Source organism: Theropithecus gelada, chromosome X (genome assembly GCF_003255815.1).
Source record: "Theropithecus gelada isolate Dixy chromosome X, Tgel_1.0, whole genome shotgun sequence".
Taxonomy (NCBI): domain Eukaryota; kingdom Metazoa; phylum Chordata; class Mammalia; order Primates; family Cercopithecidae; genus Theropithecus; species Theropithecus gelada.
Window position 1 is genome coordinate 99,153,559 of NC_037689.1, and position 18,782 is coordinate 99,172,340.

The 18,782-nt window shown below is 39.5% G+C and overlaps 1 protein-coding gene across 2 annotated transcripts in view; it reads left to right on the forward strand.

The window, feature by feature from the left end:
• Positions 1-18,782, forward strand: part of CENPI (centromere protein I) — a 68,214-nt gene that overhangs the window by 11,586 nt on the left and 37,846 nt on the right. For both annotated transcript variants that reach the window (XM_025372650.1, XM_025372649.1), the window contains 6 exons: positions 103-210; positions 11,292-11,340; positions 11,629-11,675; positions 17,582-17,671; positions 17,969-18,097; positions 18,329-18,496. In XM_025372650.1, coding sequence (XP_025228435.1) covers positions 103-210; positions 11,292-11,340; positions 11,629-11,675; positions 17,582-17,671; positions 17,969-18,097; positions 18,329-18,496 — 591 coding nt within the window. The remainder of the gene's footprint in view (positions 1-102; positions 211-11,291; positions 11,341-11,628; positions 11,676-17,581; positions 17,672-17,968; positions 18,098-18,328; positions 18,497-18,782) is intronic.

The window sequence follows — 18,782 nt, forward strand, 5'->3', positions numbered from 1 at the left end:
GAAGCCTCTAAAATAGCCCTGGCGACGGGGGACGGGGGTGGAATTAAACTCTTCTGTACCAGTTGTATTTCTTTAAAGATAAGTATTTTGTCTCTTCAATAGGTACTTTTTTATCGTTGGCTGGTTGCAATGTTTGACTTCATTGATCGTAAGGAGCAAATTAACTTGCTCTACGGCTTCTTTTTTGCTTCATTGCAAGATGATGCACTGGTAAGTAAAAACTGGACAGCATTAGGCATCAATCAAATAGTACATGAGTGTATATTGATGCACCATATATCCTTCAGCATGCTATGCAATGTGTTTTTCCTTATTTTAAAAATATATCAGACATACAGAAATGTACCAAGATAACGTAGACATATCAAATATACAGAAAAGGGCAAATAATAACATTCTATTTTGCTCCTGTCTCTCAGATTAACAAATAGAAAGTTTTTATCATATTTACTTTATATCTTATTTTAAGGAAATAAAAATGTTACAGATAAAGTTGATTTCACATTGGAGTCTTGTTTGCTGATCTAGAGCACTTATTGCCATCTTTTCCCTTTTAAACCACTTCAACAGGGTCCTTTGAGTCATTTACTCTACATTTTCTTGATTAACACTGCAAAAGCCTCATCAAAATTAATGAGAAGGAGAGGATTACTTTTCATGAGTGCCAATGGAGTGATTTTTATTAAATAGCATAATTATTTCCCTTAAAAACATTAATAACTTTAAGAAATCAATCTACTGTCCACCTGGAAGACTTTCAAGGACCATCAGTAGTTCACAGACCGTGTGAATCACTCGTCTAACTGTATTTCTCTTGCCTTTGGGAAGGGAATTCATTTATTGATTTTATTTTTTAAAATGATGTTTCCAGTGTGTTCATTGCATTGTTCTAGGCACTGTAGAAGATTCAAAGTTTAGCATAGGGTTTCTATACTCCAGGAACTTGAAATCTAGTTGGGGAATTAAGGAAATAACATAAATTATCAAAAACAGCATATGATAGTTTGAAGATAATAATTGCTATAATATTTCCAGGAAGGAAGAAAGCACTGTAACTCAAAATGATTAGTTAAGAGCACCATAAAGTATGTGGGTGTTGAGCTAGGCCTCACAGGTTGAATAGGATTTGGGATTTGGTGACAGAAAATGATATTTGATATGATGGGAATATTTCAAGCAAAGTCGTGAGGTGTGTAAATTGTGTTTTAGGAGACCTTAAATAGACCAGCCTGTCTTAATTGGCGATGGTGTTAGGTGGTAAGGCTGAAAAAGTTGGGTGAAGACAGATTGTAGAGGTCTTCCAATGTGATGCTAAGGAATTTGAACTTTATTCAGTGGGTAAATCACTGAATATTTTTGGCTGGAATATGTTGAAAGCAGCTCTGTAGGAAGCTGTATCTAGTAGTGCCCAACAATGTGAATTAAGAGAGAGGCCGAAGGCAGGAATACTAGTTAGGAAGCTGACATGATAATCTAGGTATAACATGATGTCGTAGACAAGAAATTCTCAAATATGGTCTGTGGACCCCCTGGGGCTTCCTAAGACCCTTTTGGGAAGTCCAAGAGGTCAAAATTATTTTCATAATAAAGCCAAGGTATTATTTGCCATTTTCACTTTGTTGACCTTAGCACTGATGGTGCTAAAGCAATTCTGGGTAAAACTACTGGCCATTTAACATGAATCAAGGCAGTGGCACCAAACTGTACTAGCATGTTCTTTATTATGTTCTTCATTGTGGTAAAAAAACAAAAATGCTAATTTCACTTAAGAATGTCAAGTGAAGCATAAAAATTAACTCAATAGTTTTATTAAATCTCTGCGTCTTTAATATTCTGTGTAATGAAATGGCAAGTACAAACAAAGTCCTGCATACTAAAGTACAATGGTTATTCTGAGGAAAAGCATTTGTGTGATTGAGTTGTGAGCCAAACTAGCTCCATTTTTATTTGAAAGAATGACTGATGGCCGGGCGCAGTGGTTCACACCTGTAATCCCAGCACTTTGAGAGGCTGAGGCAGGCGGATCACAAGGTCAAGAGATTGAGACCATCCTGGCCAACATGGTGAAACCCCGTCTCTACTAAAAATAGGAAAATTAGCTGGGCATGTTGGCGCACACCTGTAGTCCCAGCTACTTGGGAGGCTGAGGCAGGAGAATTGCTTGAACCCAGGAGGCAGAGGTTGCAGTGAGACGAGATCACGCCACTGCACTCCAGCCTGGTGACAGAGTGAGACTCTGTCTCAAAAAAAAAGAATGACTGACATACGAACCATAGTTATACAGACTTGGGTACTTGGAAGATGTTTTCTTGAAAATGAACAAAACAAGCCTGTTATTCAAAGAAAACAACTGGCCGTATCTGTTGCCAGTGATAACATTTGAGCATTCAAGTGAAAAATTAAAGTTTAGAAAATTTGTATCTGCCACTATGAACCTGACAGCTTTCAGATACCTGAAAGACTTTTGTAATAATTGGTGATGGTATTAATGTTGTGATTTTTAGTTACCATATAATGAAATGTGTCAGCATTTGGAAGCTCAGTATAACTCAGTGAGCCAATATTTTCCTGATGAACAAGTATGATGTTCTAAATTCATAAATGGGTAAAAGAACCCTTTAAAATACAAGATACATCAACGAATTTTAATGAAACAGAGTACAGAGCTTTTATTGAGAGTGTTTCAGATTCCACATTACAGCTACCCCTTAAGAAACTACCACTTGTCAAGTTTTGGTGTAGTAGCAAAGACTAATATCCATAATTTTCTGAAAAGCCTTTTAAACTGTTCCTACCTTTTCCAACTATATATCTGTGTGAGGCTGGATTTTCTTCATGCAATTCAATCAAAACATAATAGAATTAATATAGAAGCACAGATTCCAACTGTATTCTCTTAAGCCAGAGACATTAAAAAGATTTGTAGAAATGGGCTGGGCGTGGTGGCTCATGCCTGTAATTCCAGCACTTTGAGGAGGCCGAGGCAGGCAGATCACTTGAGCTCAGGAGTTCGAGACCAACTTGGACAACATGGTGAAACCCCATCTCTACAAAATATACAAAAATTAGCTAGGTGTGGTGGTATGTGCCTATCGTCCCAGCTACTTAGGAGGCTGAGGCAGGAGGATCGCTTGAGTCCAGGAGGCAGAGGTTGCAGTGAGTTGAGATCATGCCATTGCATTCCAGCCTAGTGAGACCTCATCTTTACTGGGGGGGGAAAAAAAAAAGCTGGGTGTGGTGGCATGCACTTGTAGTCCCAACTGCTTGGGAGGCTGGGGGCGGGGGGCAGAAATCATTTGATCGTTTGAGCCTGGGAGTTGGAGGCAGCAGTGAGCTGTGATGGTGCCATTGTATTCCAGCATGGGTGACAGAGCAAGAACCTGTCTCAAAAAAAAATATTCTCAGTATTATTTCTAACCTGGTGAGTGTTGACAGACATTACCTAGAAAAACAAAAAGCAATTTTGGGGTCCTCTAATTTTTTTTTTTTTTTTGAAACAGAATTTTGCTCTTTTGGCCCAGGCTAGAGTACAATGGCGTGATCTCAGCTCACAGCAACCTCCACCTTCTGGGTTCAAGAGATTCTCCTGCCTCAGCCTCCCAAGTAGCTGGGATTACAGGCACCTGTCAGCACGCCTGGCTAATTTGTTTGTATTTTTAGTAAAGATGGGGTTTCACCATGTTGGCCAGGCTGGTCTTTAACTCCTGACCTCAGGTGATCCACCAGCCTCGGGCTCTCAAAGTGCTGGGATTACAGGTGTGAGCTACCACACCAGCCAAGGGGTCTTCTAATTTTTTTTTTTTTTTTTTTTTTTGAGACGGAGTCTCACTCTGTTGCCGTGCCTGGCTGATAATTAGTTTATTTACCTCGGTGTAGTGATTATAGTAGAAATAAATTCAGATATCTTATTTTGAGATATTCTAAATGAGCTTTTTTTTTTTTTTTGACCCTAGTTTTTTTCCTATTCTTGTTTGGAAGTCACCTAAGTGTTTTTGTACCTACTTAACATGTATACTTTAAGTCTAAAGGTAACTGGCATCTGTACCTTTATCTTACAGGATACAAAAACCTCAGGATGCTTTAACTCTCTTTTTCTTGTTCTTTTTTTTCTCTTCGTGTCATATGGTGCAGAAGAATGCTTTAGCTCTCATCACACTGCTCCTGGCTTATATGCTGTTGTTGTCTGGTTTTAGTTTTACCTTGTTTTTCTCCATCCCTTTACACACACACACACACACACACACACACACACACACATACACACACACACACACACAGAGTAGGTGTTTTTTTTTCCTTTTGAGACAGAGTTTCACGCTTGTTGCCCAGGCTGGAGTGCAATGGTGCGATTTTTTGTATTTTTAGTAGAGACAGGGTTTCTCTATGTTGGTCAGGCGCAGTGGCTCACGCCTGTAATCCCAACACTTTGGGAGGCCGAGGCAGGTGGATCACCTGAGTTTGAGACCAGCCTGACCAATATTATTTTTACAGTTGATAATTGTTTAGATTTGCCCACATATCTCCCAGTATCTTTGCTCATCATTTGTTTTTGCATCTCACACCTTCAAGATGAGATTATTTTCCTTTGGCTAAAAGTGTATTTTTTATTCTTTCATTGAAAATCTTTTGATGGCAAACTCTTTGTCTGAAAATGTCTCTACTTTGCCCTTGTTCTTGAAAACTGGTATTGGTGTATGTAGAATTCTAGAATGACAGTTAAATTTTTTCAGGATACTGACAATATTATTCCACTGGCTCCTTGCTTCCATCGTGTTATTGAATCAGTCTGATTGTAATCCTTTTTTTTCTTTTCTCTCTAGCTACTTTTAAAAAGCAGCTTTAGGCCAGGCGTGGTGGCTAACACCTGTAATCCCAGCACTTTGGGAGGCTGAGGGGGGCGGATCACCTGAGGTCAGGAGTTTGAGAACAGCCTGGCCAACATGGCGAAACCCCGTCTCTACTAAAAATACAAAAATTAGCCAGGCATGGTGGCAGGCACCTCTAATCCCAGCTACTTGGGAGGCTGAGGCAGGAGAATCGTGTGAACCGGAGAGGCGGAGATTGCAGTGAGCCGAGATTGCACCACTGCACCCTCCAGCCTGGGTGACGAGCGAGACTCTGTCTCAAAAAAAAAAAAAAAAAAAAAAAAAAGACAAACACAGCTTTATTGAGATTTAATTCACATACTCCACAATTCACCCATTTAAAGTATTCAATTTACTGATTTTAAGTATAGTCACAGGTATGTACAACCATTTCAGCATAGTCAATTTTAGAACATTTTCATCATTTCAGAAAGAAAAAAAAGAAACCCCATACCCTTTGCTATCACTCCCATCTCTCTATTAACCCCCTAGCTCTAAGCAACCCCTAATCTAATTTTCTGTCTTTATAAGTTTGCCTATTTTGGACATTTTATATAAATGAACTAATGTAATAATGTGGTCTTTTATGACTTGCCTCTTAGCAAAATGTTTTCAAGTTTCATCTGTGTTATAGCATGTATTAGTACTTTTTTTTTTTCCCCTCCCGAGATGGAGTTTCACTCTTGTTGCCCAGGCTGGAGTGCAGTGGCGCCATCTTGGCTCAGTGCAACCTCCGTCTCCCGGGTTCAAGCTATTCTCCTGCCTCAGCCTCCTGAGTAGCTGGGATTACAGACATGTGCTGCCACGCCTGGCTAATTTTTGGTATTTTTAGTAGAGATGAGGTTTCTCCATGTTGGTCAGACTGATCTTGAACTCCCGACCTCAGGTGATTTGCCTGCCTTGGCCTCCCAAAGTGCTGGAGTTACAGGCATGAGCCACCGTGCCTGGTGTATTAGTACTTAAATTTTTTTTTTTTTAATTTATTTTTTGAGACAGAGTTTCACTCTTGTTGCCCAGGCTGGAGTGCGATGGTGCGATCTCAGCTTACTGCAACCTCCGCCTCCCAGGTTCAAGTGATTCTCCTGCCTCATCCTCCCGAGTAGCTGGGATTATAGGCATGCGCCACCATGCCTGGCTAATTTTTGTATTTTTAGTAGAGACGGGGTTTCACCATGTCGGCCAGGCTGGTCTCAAATCCCTGACCTCAGGTGATCTGCCTTCCTTGGCCTCCCAAGGTGTTAGTATTACAGGCTTGAGCCACCAAGCCCGGCCATTTATTTTTTTTCATTATTTCTATTTTTTTTTTTTTTAATTTGGGATGGGGTCTCACTCTTGTGCAGGCTGGAGTGCAGTGGCACTATCATGGCTCTCTGCAACCTCGATTGATCAGCCTGGGTGACGAGCGAGACTCTGTCTCAAAAAAAAAAAAAAAAAAACCCAAAGACAAACACAGCTTTATTGAGATTTATTTCGCATACCATACAATGAGTCATCCACTTCATCATTCAAAGTAGCTGGGACCACAGGCATGCACTACCATGCCCAACTAATTTTTAAAGTTTTTCTAGAGACAGAGTCTCACTATGTTGCCCAGGCTGGCCTTGAACTTCTGGCCTTAAGCAATCCTCCTGCCTCGGCCTCCCAAAGTGCTGGGATTATAGATGTGAGGCACTGTGCCTGACCCTCACCATTTTAAAACTTTTTTGGTGTATATATCAGTGACATGTATTACATTCACAGTGTCGTGCAAGCATCACCACTATCTATTTCCAAAACTTTTTCATTACCCTAAACTGAAATTTTCTAACCATTACACAGTAACTCCCTATTCCCTCTTTCCCCTGTTCCTAGTAGCCTCTAATCTACTATCTGTCTCTATGAATTTGCCTATTCTAGGCACCTCATATAAGTGGAATCATACAGTATTCTTTTGTGTCTGGCTTCTTTCATTTATCATAATGTCTTTAAGGTTCATTCATTTGTACCATGTATCAGAACTTCATTCCTTTTTATGGATGAATAATATTCTACTTCATATATATGCAGTCAGCCCTCTGTGTCTGAGGGTTCTGCATCCATGGATTCATCCAATTACTGATTGAAAATATTAAAAGATATAGATAACAATAAAAAATACAAATAAAAAATGCAGTGTAATAACTATTTACATAGCATTTACATTATATTAAGTATTATAACTAATCCAGAGATGATTTAAAGCAAGCTTGTCCAACCCACAACCCAGGATTGCTCTGAATGAGGCCCAACGGAAATTCGTAAGCTTTCTCAAAACATTATGAGAGTTTTTGGGGGATTTTTTTTAAGCTCATCAGCTATCATTAGTGTATTTTATGTGTGGCTCAAGACAGTTCTTCTTTCAGTGTGGCCCGGAAAACAAAAGACTGGGCACCCCCTGATTAAAGTATACAGGAGGATGTGCATAGGTTATATGCAAGTACTACACAATTTTATATAACGAACTTGAGAATCTGTAGAGTTTGATACGGTGGCGGTGAGGGAAGTCCTGGAACCAATCCCCTGCTGATAACAAGGGATGACTATATCTCATTTTGTTTATCCATTCATCTGTTGTTGGACATTTGAGTTGTTCCCACCTTTTGGCTATTGTGAATGATGCTGTGTTGAATATTGGTATATAAATATCTGTTCAGGTTCCTGCTTTTTCAGTTTCTTTGAGTGTATACCTAAGAAAAAAATTACTGTATCATATGGCAATTCTATGTTTAGCTTTTTGAGGAATCGCCAAACTCTTTTCCACAGTGGCTGTACCATTTTTCATTCCCTCCAGCAATCTATAACAGGGTTCAAATTTCATCGCATCCTCACCAATACTGGCTATTTTATCTGACTTGATTATAGCTATGCTAGTAGGTGTAAAGTAGTCTTTCATTGTGGTTTTGATTTGCATTTCCCTGATAACTAATGATATTGAGCATCTTTTCATGTGCTTATTGACCATTTGTATACCCTCCCTGGAGAAATGTCTGTTAGGATCCTTTGCCCACTTTTAAATTGGGTTGTTCATTATCCTATAGGGTTGTAAGAGTTCTTTCTGTATTCTAGATACAAGTCCCTGGATACAAGATATATGATTTACCTGGGAGTTACAACTAAGCTAGAGCCACTTTAAGTTATTCTCTTTAGGTTTTCTAGGCCATCCCATTTGTGTAAATTCAAACTGCAGATATATATAGATATAGATATAGATATATAATTTTTTTTTTTTTTTTTTTTTTGAGACAGAGTTTTGCTCTTGTTGCCCAGGCTGGAGTGCGATGGCGCGATCTTGGCTCACTGCAACCTCTGCCTCCTGGGTTTAAGCGATTCTCCTGCCTCAGCCTCCTGAGTAGCTAGGATTACAGGCATGCACCCCCATGCCCGGCTAATTTTGTATTTTTAGTAGAGACGGGGTTTATCCATGCTGGTCAGGCTGGTCTCGAACTCTTGACCTCAGGTAATCTGCCTGCCTTGGTCTCCCAAAGTGTTGGGATTACAGGCATGAGCCACCATGCCTGGCCAAACTGCAGACATTTTTTGAGCTGGCTTGTGGTTACAAATTCTTGGGAAAGGTTTTATTTTCCTTTCACCCATTCCCAAGGTCAAGACAAGCAAGTTTACTTGCTGTCCTGTTCAACACAGTGGGGTTTTAATTTCACAACCATACACTTAGTGTGTAGCTCTTGGGGGTTCCAGTTTTTTATTATAATAGATCCTCTGCATAATCTACACATTGGGTGGGTCCTAAGCTTTATCCTCTGCCCACCCTACCCCTGCCTCCCGTTGTAGCTATTAAAGTCGTAAGTTCAAAGTTTTTAAGGTTTGGCAAGAAATATTGGTGAGAAAGCTTGTTTAATATTTAGTGTTTCTACTTTCACTTTGTTTTTGGGAACTGCAGATTCTTGCTTTCATGCCAGCTCTGAAACATGCTTCAACCGCTGGATATGATGTCAAAAACATTGCTAAGTTGGCAGGAAAGCAGTCAGGGTCATTCGGCGAATCTAATACACAATATTTCTATAGATGGTTATCAGGTCATTGGAATTGAGGTCAGTAAACTCTAAGACTACGGTGATTTGTTGATAGGGACATTAAAGTCGTCTGGCATGATATTGGGATTAGAGTTAGAGCTGAAAACTGAGTGAGATGCCCAAATCCTCATGGAATTTTGGGGAAGGTACTAGGTTAGTAGTGAGCTGACAAGGTATAGGTAAGGTAGAGGTAGTAAAGTTGGGTGAACTAAGTCTCAGAGGAGGTCTTTTTCTATACAAGGGTGAAAGAGTGGTAACCTTGGAAGTGTCGATAGAAAGTAAGGATGCAGGATGCTTATCCCTGCTGCATGTCTTGTGGTGCACAGGTGTGGTTGAATGACAAGTGGTACGTCATTGTCTCTCTCTTAACCTTTGACATCTCTCTTAACCTCATATTGTTTCTGTTCATAAACTGACCAAATTGCAATACAAATGAATTCTGTATTTAAACATACTTTGTAAAGAATAGGAAATAAGAAGATATGCTTTCTCCTTTCCTCTAATAGCTCAATGGACTGAGTTCTTCCAGGCAGGGACTAAGCCTTTTATAACCCAAGTACTTATTAAAGTACTTGCCATTGAAATAGCAAAAACTGCAATTACTTTTGCACCAACCTAAATATTTGACAGGCAATTTTAAAATAATTAATATATATGAGTTTTTCCTTTCTACATGTGATTAAAAGAGAATGTCAGATTTCCTATAATGCTGGAGTCTAGGGCAAGTGATTGTGTAACACTCATTTCATATTCAACATGATAGTGTTGCTAATAGTTCATATCCTTAAGCGTATGAGGTAACACATTTTTTATACTGAAAATTGCTATTCTCTGGGTAGCATATGGCAGACATGGTCATAACATGTATTCTTTCTTTTAAAAAAAGAGTCCAGCCAGGCATGGTAGCTCACACCTGTAATCCCAGCACTTTGGGAGGCCAAGGCGGGTAGATCACCTGAGGTCGGGAGTTTGAAACCATCCTGAACAACGTGGAGAAACCCTGTCTCAACTAAAAATACCAACTTAGCCGGGCGTGGTGGTGCATGCCTGTAATCCCAGCTACTCGGGAGGCTGAGGTAGGAGAATCGCTTGAACCCGGGAGGCGGAGGTTGCAGTGAGCCGAGATCATGCCATTGTGCTCCAACCTGGGCAACAAGAGTGAAACTCCGTCTCAAAAAAAAAAAAAAAAAAAAAAAAAATCCATATCTAAATTCATGCTTATTAAAAATATGTTTAGATTCTTTCTCAAACCATTTCTAAGTACAGAAGAGGCAATATGGAATATGCTGTAGTTTAGACTTTAAAGTTTAGAGTCATGACTACAAAAATACAAATTTTTGTTTAAAGAAAGTCTTTGCTCTTGTTGCTTTCTCTAGTACTATTAAATACTTTATTTTTTCACTTTCCTGTTATTTAGAGAAGGTGTTGGCAAACCTTTTCTTAAAGGGATAGATAATACATATTCTGAGCATGAAGGCCATATTGTCTCTGTCACAACTATTCAAGTCTGCTGGTGTGGTGTGCAAGCAACTGTGGACAATAATAAATTAATGAATGTGGCTGTGTCCCAGTAAAACTTTATTTACAAAAACAGGTAGACCATGGTTTCCTGACCCCTGATCTAGAGTAAGACCTCAACAGATGGACACTGAAAATGAAATGGTAGAAGGGAATCAGTCATTCAATAATTTAATTAGCAAATTGAGTGCATGCTATTTGCCAAACTGAAGACTAAGCTGTTAACTAAATTCTTGTATATATACTGACTGGAATATGAAGCATCATTGAAAATGATAATTTTGAAGAATAAACAACATGGGAAAATGGTTTGAAATAGGAAATCAGGATAAAAGTTTCAAGTTTATGTCTTAATAAGTATGGGCCAGGTACAGTGGCTCATGCCTATAATCCTAGTACTTTGAATCAGGAGGATCACTTGAGACCAGGAGTTAGAGACCAGCCTGCGCAACATAGTGAGACCTTGTCTCCACCAACTAACAATACATACATACATAAAAATATTGAAAGGAATAACAAAAATTCATGCATTCCTTTCAATATTTGTATGAATTTATACAAATAGATGGATAGGATAGATGGTAGAAGGATGATAGGTAATTCTGTTTTTCAAATTGTCTGCAATATCTTTACATTCCAAAAATACCTAAAAAATGACCTAATGAGATGCTGATTAAAACTATTGTTTTTTTTATCACTATATAGTAGGAAAAAGAGACTCTTCGTAAAACTATTGTTCAGTGAAGTCCTGAAGGTTTTTTACTTAATCAGTGTAAGATTGACATTTGAGGAAAATGTGTTGCCCCTCTGTTCAAGACATATTATCATTTCTCTTAATTTTTTTTTTATGTTTTAACAGTGCCCTTATGTTTGCCATTTGTTATATTTACTTACCAAAAAAGAGAATGGTGAGTATTTTCATTACAGTTGTATTGCACATTGTGGAATTAGCATTTGTATTGGCCTTTATAAAGTTAAAATAACTATTAGCATTAGTTATATGACAGAAGTCATTTTGTGGAAATTGCTTTTTAGTACTTTAAGAGCATCTGCTCAATGGCGTAACTGAACAGGGTATTTATTTTCTTGATATGTTATAAGAAGAAACTGTATGAACTGCATGGTGGTTAAATATAACCGATTTCTTTTTATTCTGAATCCAAATGCATGGTACCTCTTTCCTTTATGTTTTCTAGTCAAACCATTTCGTGTGAGAAAACTGCTTGATCTTCAGGCCAAAATGGTGAGTACTGAAAAGACCTAAGACCTGCCAATGTACTATGTACCAGGTACTGAGCCAGGCATTGGGAATACAAAATCAAATAACTGGATCTTTTTTTTTTTTTTTTTTTAAAGACAGGGTCTCACTCTGTTGCCCAGACTAGAGTGCAGTGGCACGATCTCGGCTCATTGCAACCTCTGCCTCCCAGGTTCAAGCGATTCTCCTGCCTCACCCTCCCGAGTAGCTGGGATTATAGGCACGCGTCACCACACCCGGCTAACTTTTGTATTTTTTGGTAGAGACAGGGTTTCCGCATGTTGGCCAGGCTGGTCTGAAACTCCTGGCCTCAGTGATCCATCTGCCTCAGCCTCCCAAGGTGCTGGGATTACAGGTGTAAGCCACCGCACCTGGCCTATAACTCAGTATCTTTAAGGAACTTATTTTCTGGGGAGCTCAGTCAACAAAATGAAAAATCGGAATCAGACTTGGGGTCAAGGAGGAGTGGTGATGCTTGAGAGAATTATTTTATTTTATTTTTATTTTATAGATGGAGTTTCACTCTTGTTGCCCAGGCTGGACTGCAGTCGGGCGTAAGCTCACTACAACCTCCACCTCCTGGGTTCAAGCAATTCTCCTGCCTAAGCCTCCTGAGTAGCTGAGATTACAGGTGCCCGCCACCATGCCCAGCTAATTTTTTGTATTTTTAGTAGAGACAGGGTTTCATCATGTTGGCCAGGCTGGTCTCGAACTCTTGACCTCATGTGACCCACCTGTCTCAGCCTCCCAAAGTGCAGGGATTACAGGCATGAACCACTGCACCCGCCCTGCTTGAGATAATTTTTCAGGGATGAATAGGATTTAAGTAGGCAAAGAAGGGAGAGAAGGGCATTCCTCCCAGAGGGAACAGCATGAGCAAAGACATGGAGATGTCAAACAGCAAACATTGTTTAGGGAGCTGGGTTGGTATGGCTGTAACAGTAAGTGTTAGGGAGTGGTCATAAATGAATTTATATTTTGTATGGATGTGATCTAGGAAAGCTTTTTTTTTTTTTTTTTTTTTTTTTTTTTTGAGATGGAGTCTTGCTCTGTTGCCCAGGCTGGAGTGCAGTGGTGCGATCTCAGCTCACTGCAACCTCTGCCTCCTGGGTTCAAGCAGTTCTCCTGCCTCAGCCTCCTGAGTAGCTGGGACTACAGGCGCACACCACCACGCCAGGCTAATTTGTGTATTTTTAGTAGAGACGGTGGTCTCATCATGTTCGCCAGGCTGGTCTCAAACTCCTGATCTCAGGTTATCCATCTGCCTTGGCCTCCCAAAGTGCTGGGATTACAGGTGTGAGCTGCTGAGTCTGGCCTAGGAAAGCATTTTAAGACATTATCTTCTGGAAGCTTAAACTTCAGTATATTCTCTGACTGTTATCTCTGGTCCTTACAGCTCTCTTGCATTGTTATTTCCACTTTACCTGCCAGGTCACAGAAGTCTGTGAAGCTTTGGATATGAAACAATAGGAAGTAATAGTGGCCATGCCTAACTGGAGCCTTCATGGCCTACCTATAGGCATTTATTGAATGAAAGACACAAACACAGAACACATTTGTGCTTCTGCAATGTGAGGTCTCCTCTTAGTGCAGTTCAATGATTATTCTTTTTTTATAGCCTTCTGTTTTAGTTCCATGGGTACAATTATTTTTTCTCAGTTCTCTGAAGATATTATTGGTAATATTTTTGTCCATTTTGAATTTTATTTTACATTAATAGAAATTATGAAAAAGATATACCTTTTCCCATGTTACAGCAAAACGTTTCAATGGAATAAGACAATTCTTACCATAATAAAAGATCTTAGTACCCGGGTGTGGTGGCTCACACCTGTAATCCCAGCACTTTGGGAGGCTAGGCGGGCAGATCACAAGGTCAAGAGTTCGAGATCATCTTGGCCAACATGGTGAAACCCCGTCTCCACTAAAAATACAAAAAATAGCTGGGCGTGATGGTGGGCACCTGTAATCACAGCTACTTGGGAGGCTGAGGCAGGAGAATTGTTTGAACCCGGGAGGTGGAGGTTGCAGTGAGCTGAGATCATGCCAGCCTGGGCAACGGGGCGAGACTCTATCTCCAAAAAAAAAGGTCTTGCTGATTTGTATGAGCTGAAACACAGTGTATGTTCAAGTTAAAAAATGATTTATGAGATGATTGTCTAAAAATTTATAACGGAGACACTAAATGTGTGGTTTCATTACTACCACTCTATACAGTACATCACTAAGTTATTCCATTATCAATAAGTACCCATTTATAAAGATGCATACATAACATTGTTTTGGTTAGCTGAATTTTGATGAATTTGGGTAAGTCCAACAATATCAAACCAAGAAGGCATAACCATGTTCATATGTAACCTAACATGCATGATAGTAACAGGCATAGTCAACATATGTGAGGAAATACATCGGATGTGTGAATTTCTGATACCTGCCAAGGCATATATCCCGTCTATCCCCATCCATGCTCCATAACTCCCATCTATGAAGGAAACAAAACCACAAAAGTTGTCTTTCTGGTGGCAGGCATGAATGGTAGGAAGTGGGGCATTTTCCTATATACACTAGGCCCTGTCCAGAGCAATCTTTAGAACAAGAAGGGGGAATTAGGTCTCATCCTAAGGGTTGGTTCTCCCTCTACCAGGCATGAGCCTGTGTGTATACACTTTGGGCTGTGGTTTTTTTCTGTTTCAAGCTTTGTCTCTGTTTCCTCATAGTTTCTGTTTTTAGATTGTTTGGTCTTTCATGGTACTTTTTACATTTAAATTTTATTTTAATTTTTTTTTAGAGACGGGGGTCTCACTTTGCACCCAGGCTGAAGTGCAGTGGCATGATCATGGCTCACTGACACCGTGAATTCCTGGGCTCAAGTGATCCTCCCTCCTCAGCCTCTAGAGTACCTGGGACTACAGGCATGCACCACCAGACCTGACTGATTTTTAAATTTTTTGTAGAGACAGGGTCTTTCTGTGTCACCCATGCTGGTCTCAAACTCTTGGGCTCAAGCAATTTTCCCGCCTTGGCCTCCCAAAGTGCTGGGATTACAGGTGTGAACCACTGCTCACCAATGCTTGGTAAAGCTTAATTGTTCATATTTAAAAGTAAAACAGTAACATGATGATTGGAAACTTGCGTGTATGAGCAGGACTTGTTCATTGTAGGATCTTGATGTTTTGTTGAGGATCCTCCCAGATGACTATGTTAATATTCTCAAAGCAGAATTCTCCTGTTTCCTGTCTTATGGGGTTGCATAGTTGTACGTAGAGAATCAAGTGTATATGTGTGTGTGTGTGTGTGTGTGTGTGTGTGTGTATTTATAATATTATAGGGAATTGGCTCATTTGATTATGGTGGCTGGTAAGTCCAAAATCTACAGGATGGGCCAGCAGGCTGGAGACCTAGGAGAGCTGATGTTCCAGTTTGAGTTAAGTGGCAGTCTACTATAGAACCAGGAAGAACTGCTGTTGCAGATAAAGTCTGAAGGCAGTCTGTTGGACATTTTCTTCTTCTTTTAGGACCTCTTCTATTCAGGCCATCAACTGATTGGATGACACCTATCCACATTGCAGAGGGCAGTCAATTTGCTTTACTCAAAGTCTACTGATTTAAATGTTAATCATATCCAAAAAACCCTCACGGAAACACCCAAAATAATGCTTCTCCAAATATCTAGGCAGCCTGTGGACCAGCCAAATCAAAACTTAAAATTAACCATCTGATATGGTTTGGCTGTGTCTCCACCCAAATCTCATCTTGAATTATAATTCCCATAGTCCCCACATGTCATGGGAGGGACCCGATGGGAGGTAATTGAATCATGAGGGCGGTTCCCCCATGCTATTCTTGTGATAGTGAGTTCTCACAAGATCTGATGGTTTTATGAGGGGCTTCCCCCTTTGCCCAGCTCTAATTCTTTTCCTTCCTGCCATCATGTGAAGAAGGATGTGTTTGCTTCTCCTTCCGCCATGATTGTAAGTTTCCTGAGGCCACCCTAGCCATGCGGAACTGTGAGTCAGTTAAATCTCTTTCCTTTATAAATGACCCAGTCTCGGGCAGTTCTTTATAGCGGTGTTAGAATGGGGTAATACATCATCACAGGGTATAAACCTAGCTACTGGTACTCTGAGACCTGAGCACTAGAAAGCAGTGAGAAATGGTCTTGGTATCCTCCCTTGGCTGTGCCTGGTATCCAAGTCCAGCTTCATTTTCAGAGAGTAAAGCCCTAATGTTTTGCCAGTATAGTGAAGGAATTTGGGATTCTAACTGCTTCTTATATAGCCTTTCATGCAATACTCCTGTTTTCTGGCCCTCTTGCATCCCCACTTTTTAGAGGTATCTGGTCCCTCAACTCATGATCCTTTCTGGGAGTTGTCAAGCAAGAATCTGATTTTTTTGAGGCTTTTTCTGTTTACACCTTAGATTTCATTTTATCTATTCTGCTAACTTGGTTTCTATTTGGCCATCTTCATTCTAGATTCCAAAATCTTATTTAGATTTCTTATATGCTGTTGTCTCCTCTCTTGTTCTCTTTGAACTTGTAGTTTGCTTTATCCTTTTTCATTCTTATTTAATTAATTAATTTATTTTTTTGGAGATGGAGTCTCACTCCGTCACTAGGCTGGAGTGCAGTGACGCGATCTCAGCTCCCTGCTACCTCTGCCTCCCAGGTTCAAGCCATTCTCCTGCCTTAGCTTCCCGACTAGCTAGGACTACAGGTGTGCACCGTCACACCCGGCCTAATTTTTGTATTTTTAGTAGAGATGGGGTTTCACCATGTTGGCCAGACTGGTCTCAAACTTCTGACCTTAAGTGATACACCCACTTTGGCCTTCCAAAGTGCTAGGATTACAGGCATGAGCTACTGCGCCCAGCCACCTTTTTCATTCTTTCACTGTCTTTTAAATGGGGCTTTGGGAGAGCCCAGAGTTAATCATATGTTCAATATGCCATTTTTAACTGGAAATCTCCCCCTTCCCTCTTTTAGTATTAACTTTTTAACAAAAAAGATAGTTTTAATTAACTAGACTATAAGTTCTAAAGGCCTCAGCACAACTAAGTATTCTCTAAAAAGCATTCTAGCTCAAAACAAACACTCTGATACTCATTACTAATGGGTGTACAGAGGTTAGGAGATATTTTCAACATAGATAAACTGGGTCATTTTGGTTTTTTAATACATTTAATTTCAAGAAGCTGTTATAAAATGGAAATATTGTATTTCTAAGCCTCGTTTGCTGCCTTACTTTGTACAGTACTCGATTCAATAACATTTTAGCATAATAAAACAATTTGGTTACTTCCTTAGAATTCATTTTAGTGGTATGCTTTCTCTGGATAGCTAGATGTATAAAACAGGTATCTAGCAGTAATCCCTTCTTTCATTGTGAAATTAGTGCTTTTGTTAAAACTTGTTTCAGTTATATCAAAGCTGCGTGATTATGGCATACCAATTGTAGTTTCCTAGATAATTTTCCAATAATTATAATAATCAGGTATTAGCTTCTCTTTTGGTCCTATCTCCTTGAGGTCTAAATCAAAGATGAGTAAACTTTGAGTCCTGAGTATGCTACCAGTGAGAATAAGCTATGCTATGCTAGTAAGCATGACTGGTCAGCCTAAGGTATAGGAAGAGAAGAGAGAAAATACAAGGAAGAAGTAAAGTTGGAAAAGGTCGTAAGAGAGAAGATCACAGTTTGGAGAGAGTTGTTTTATGGTGGTTGACTTAAATGTCTGGTTACTCATTCCTTGATTTTTGATAGCATCTTCCTATAGCTATATCTCATAGTGAAATTATGGTCTGAATATACTTTTTTCCTTCTTATTGGCATTTGTTTCCTCAGTTTCTTAATAGTCACAGAATTGAAAATGGAAAACTTATTTTATTTCAGGGAATGCAGCCTCATCTCCAGGCTTTGTTGTCGCTGTATAAGTTCTTTGCTCCTGCTCTGATTTCTGTATCTTTGCCTGTAAGGAAGAAGGTAAGGGATTAAGGAGAGAGAAATCATATTGAGATTGAAATATGTTATTTTTGGTAAAGTTAACTTACCGATTTCAACTAAAATACTGTTTGGGGAAAGTTTTTTTTAGGGATTGGCACTTCGTGTTGATCCCATTTGGTGTATTTAATAGATTACTAATCAGAAAAAAAAAAATAAGTGCATTTGTATGAGTGTAAAGGATTTCATAATATGTTTTCAATAACGAGGAGTTTTAGACTTTATGTTGCTCCAATTTATGGGTACCTACTCTCTTGTACTTTATATCCAAATTTATAGATATATTTTAAGAATTCAGAGAATCTGTGGAAGATGGCTCTGCTTGCCGTGAAGCAAAGAAACCGGGGACCTTCTCCAGAACCTCTGAAGTTGATGTTGGGTCCAGCTAATGTTCGTCCTCTAAAAAGAGTAAGTATCTAAAGCTGAAACAACTTGCATTACTTTCTTTTATTAAATCCAAGTAATAACCATTCAGATCTTAGAGGAGATTATAGATATTTAAGTACATGTCAGTTACCCAGGATTCTGTGTAAGCCATATTCAGATTCCTTTAATTGAAACACCTTAACAACTGCTTTTATATTTATGGTTTGTAGTCTGTTTAGTCCATTGATAGATTGTTTTATTATCTTTCTTCAGAAGTGGAATTCTCTCTCAATTATACCAGTGCTCAATTCCAGTAGCTACACTAAAGAATGTGGAAAAAAAGAGATGAGTCTTTCTGATTGTCTGAATAGAAGTGGATCATTTCCACTAGAACAACTTAAAAGCTTCCCCCAACTTTTACAGAATATCCATTGCTTAGAGGTATGTGACTGGACCATGTGCTTCTTTGCATTTTCTATTTGAATTTCATAGCCTTTTTTTTTTTTTTTTGAGATAGGGTCTTACTCTGTCACCCAGGCAGTGGCGTGATCTTGGCTCACTGTTACCTTGAACTCCTGGGCTTATGTGATCCTCCCACCTCAACCTTCCAAGTAGCTAGGACTATAGATGTGCATCACCATGCCTGGCTAATTTTTAAAACAATTTATATCAGGCTGGGCATGGTGGCTCACGCCAGTAATCCTAGCACTTTGGGAGGCCGAGGTGG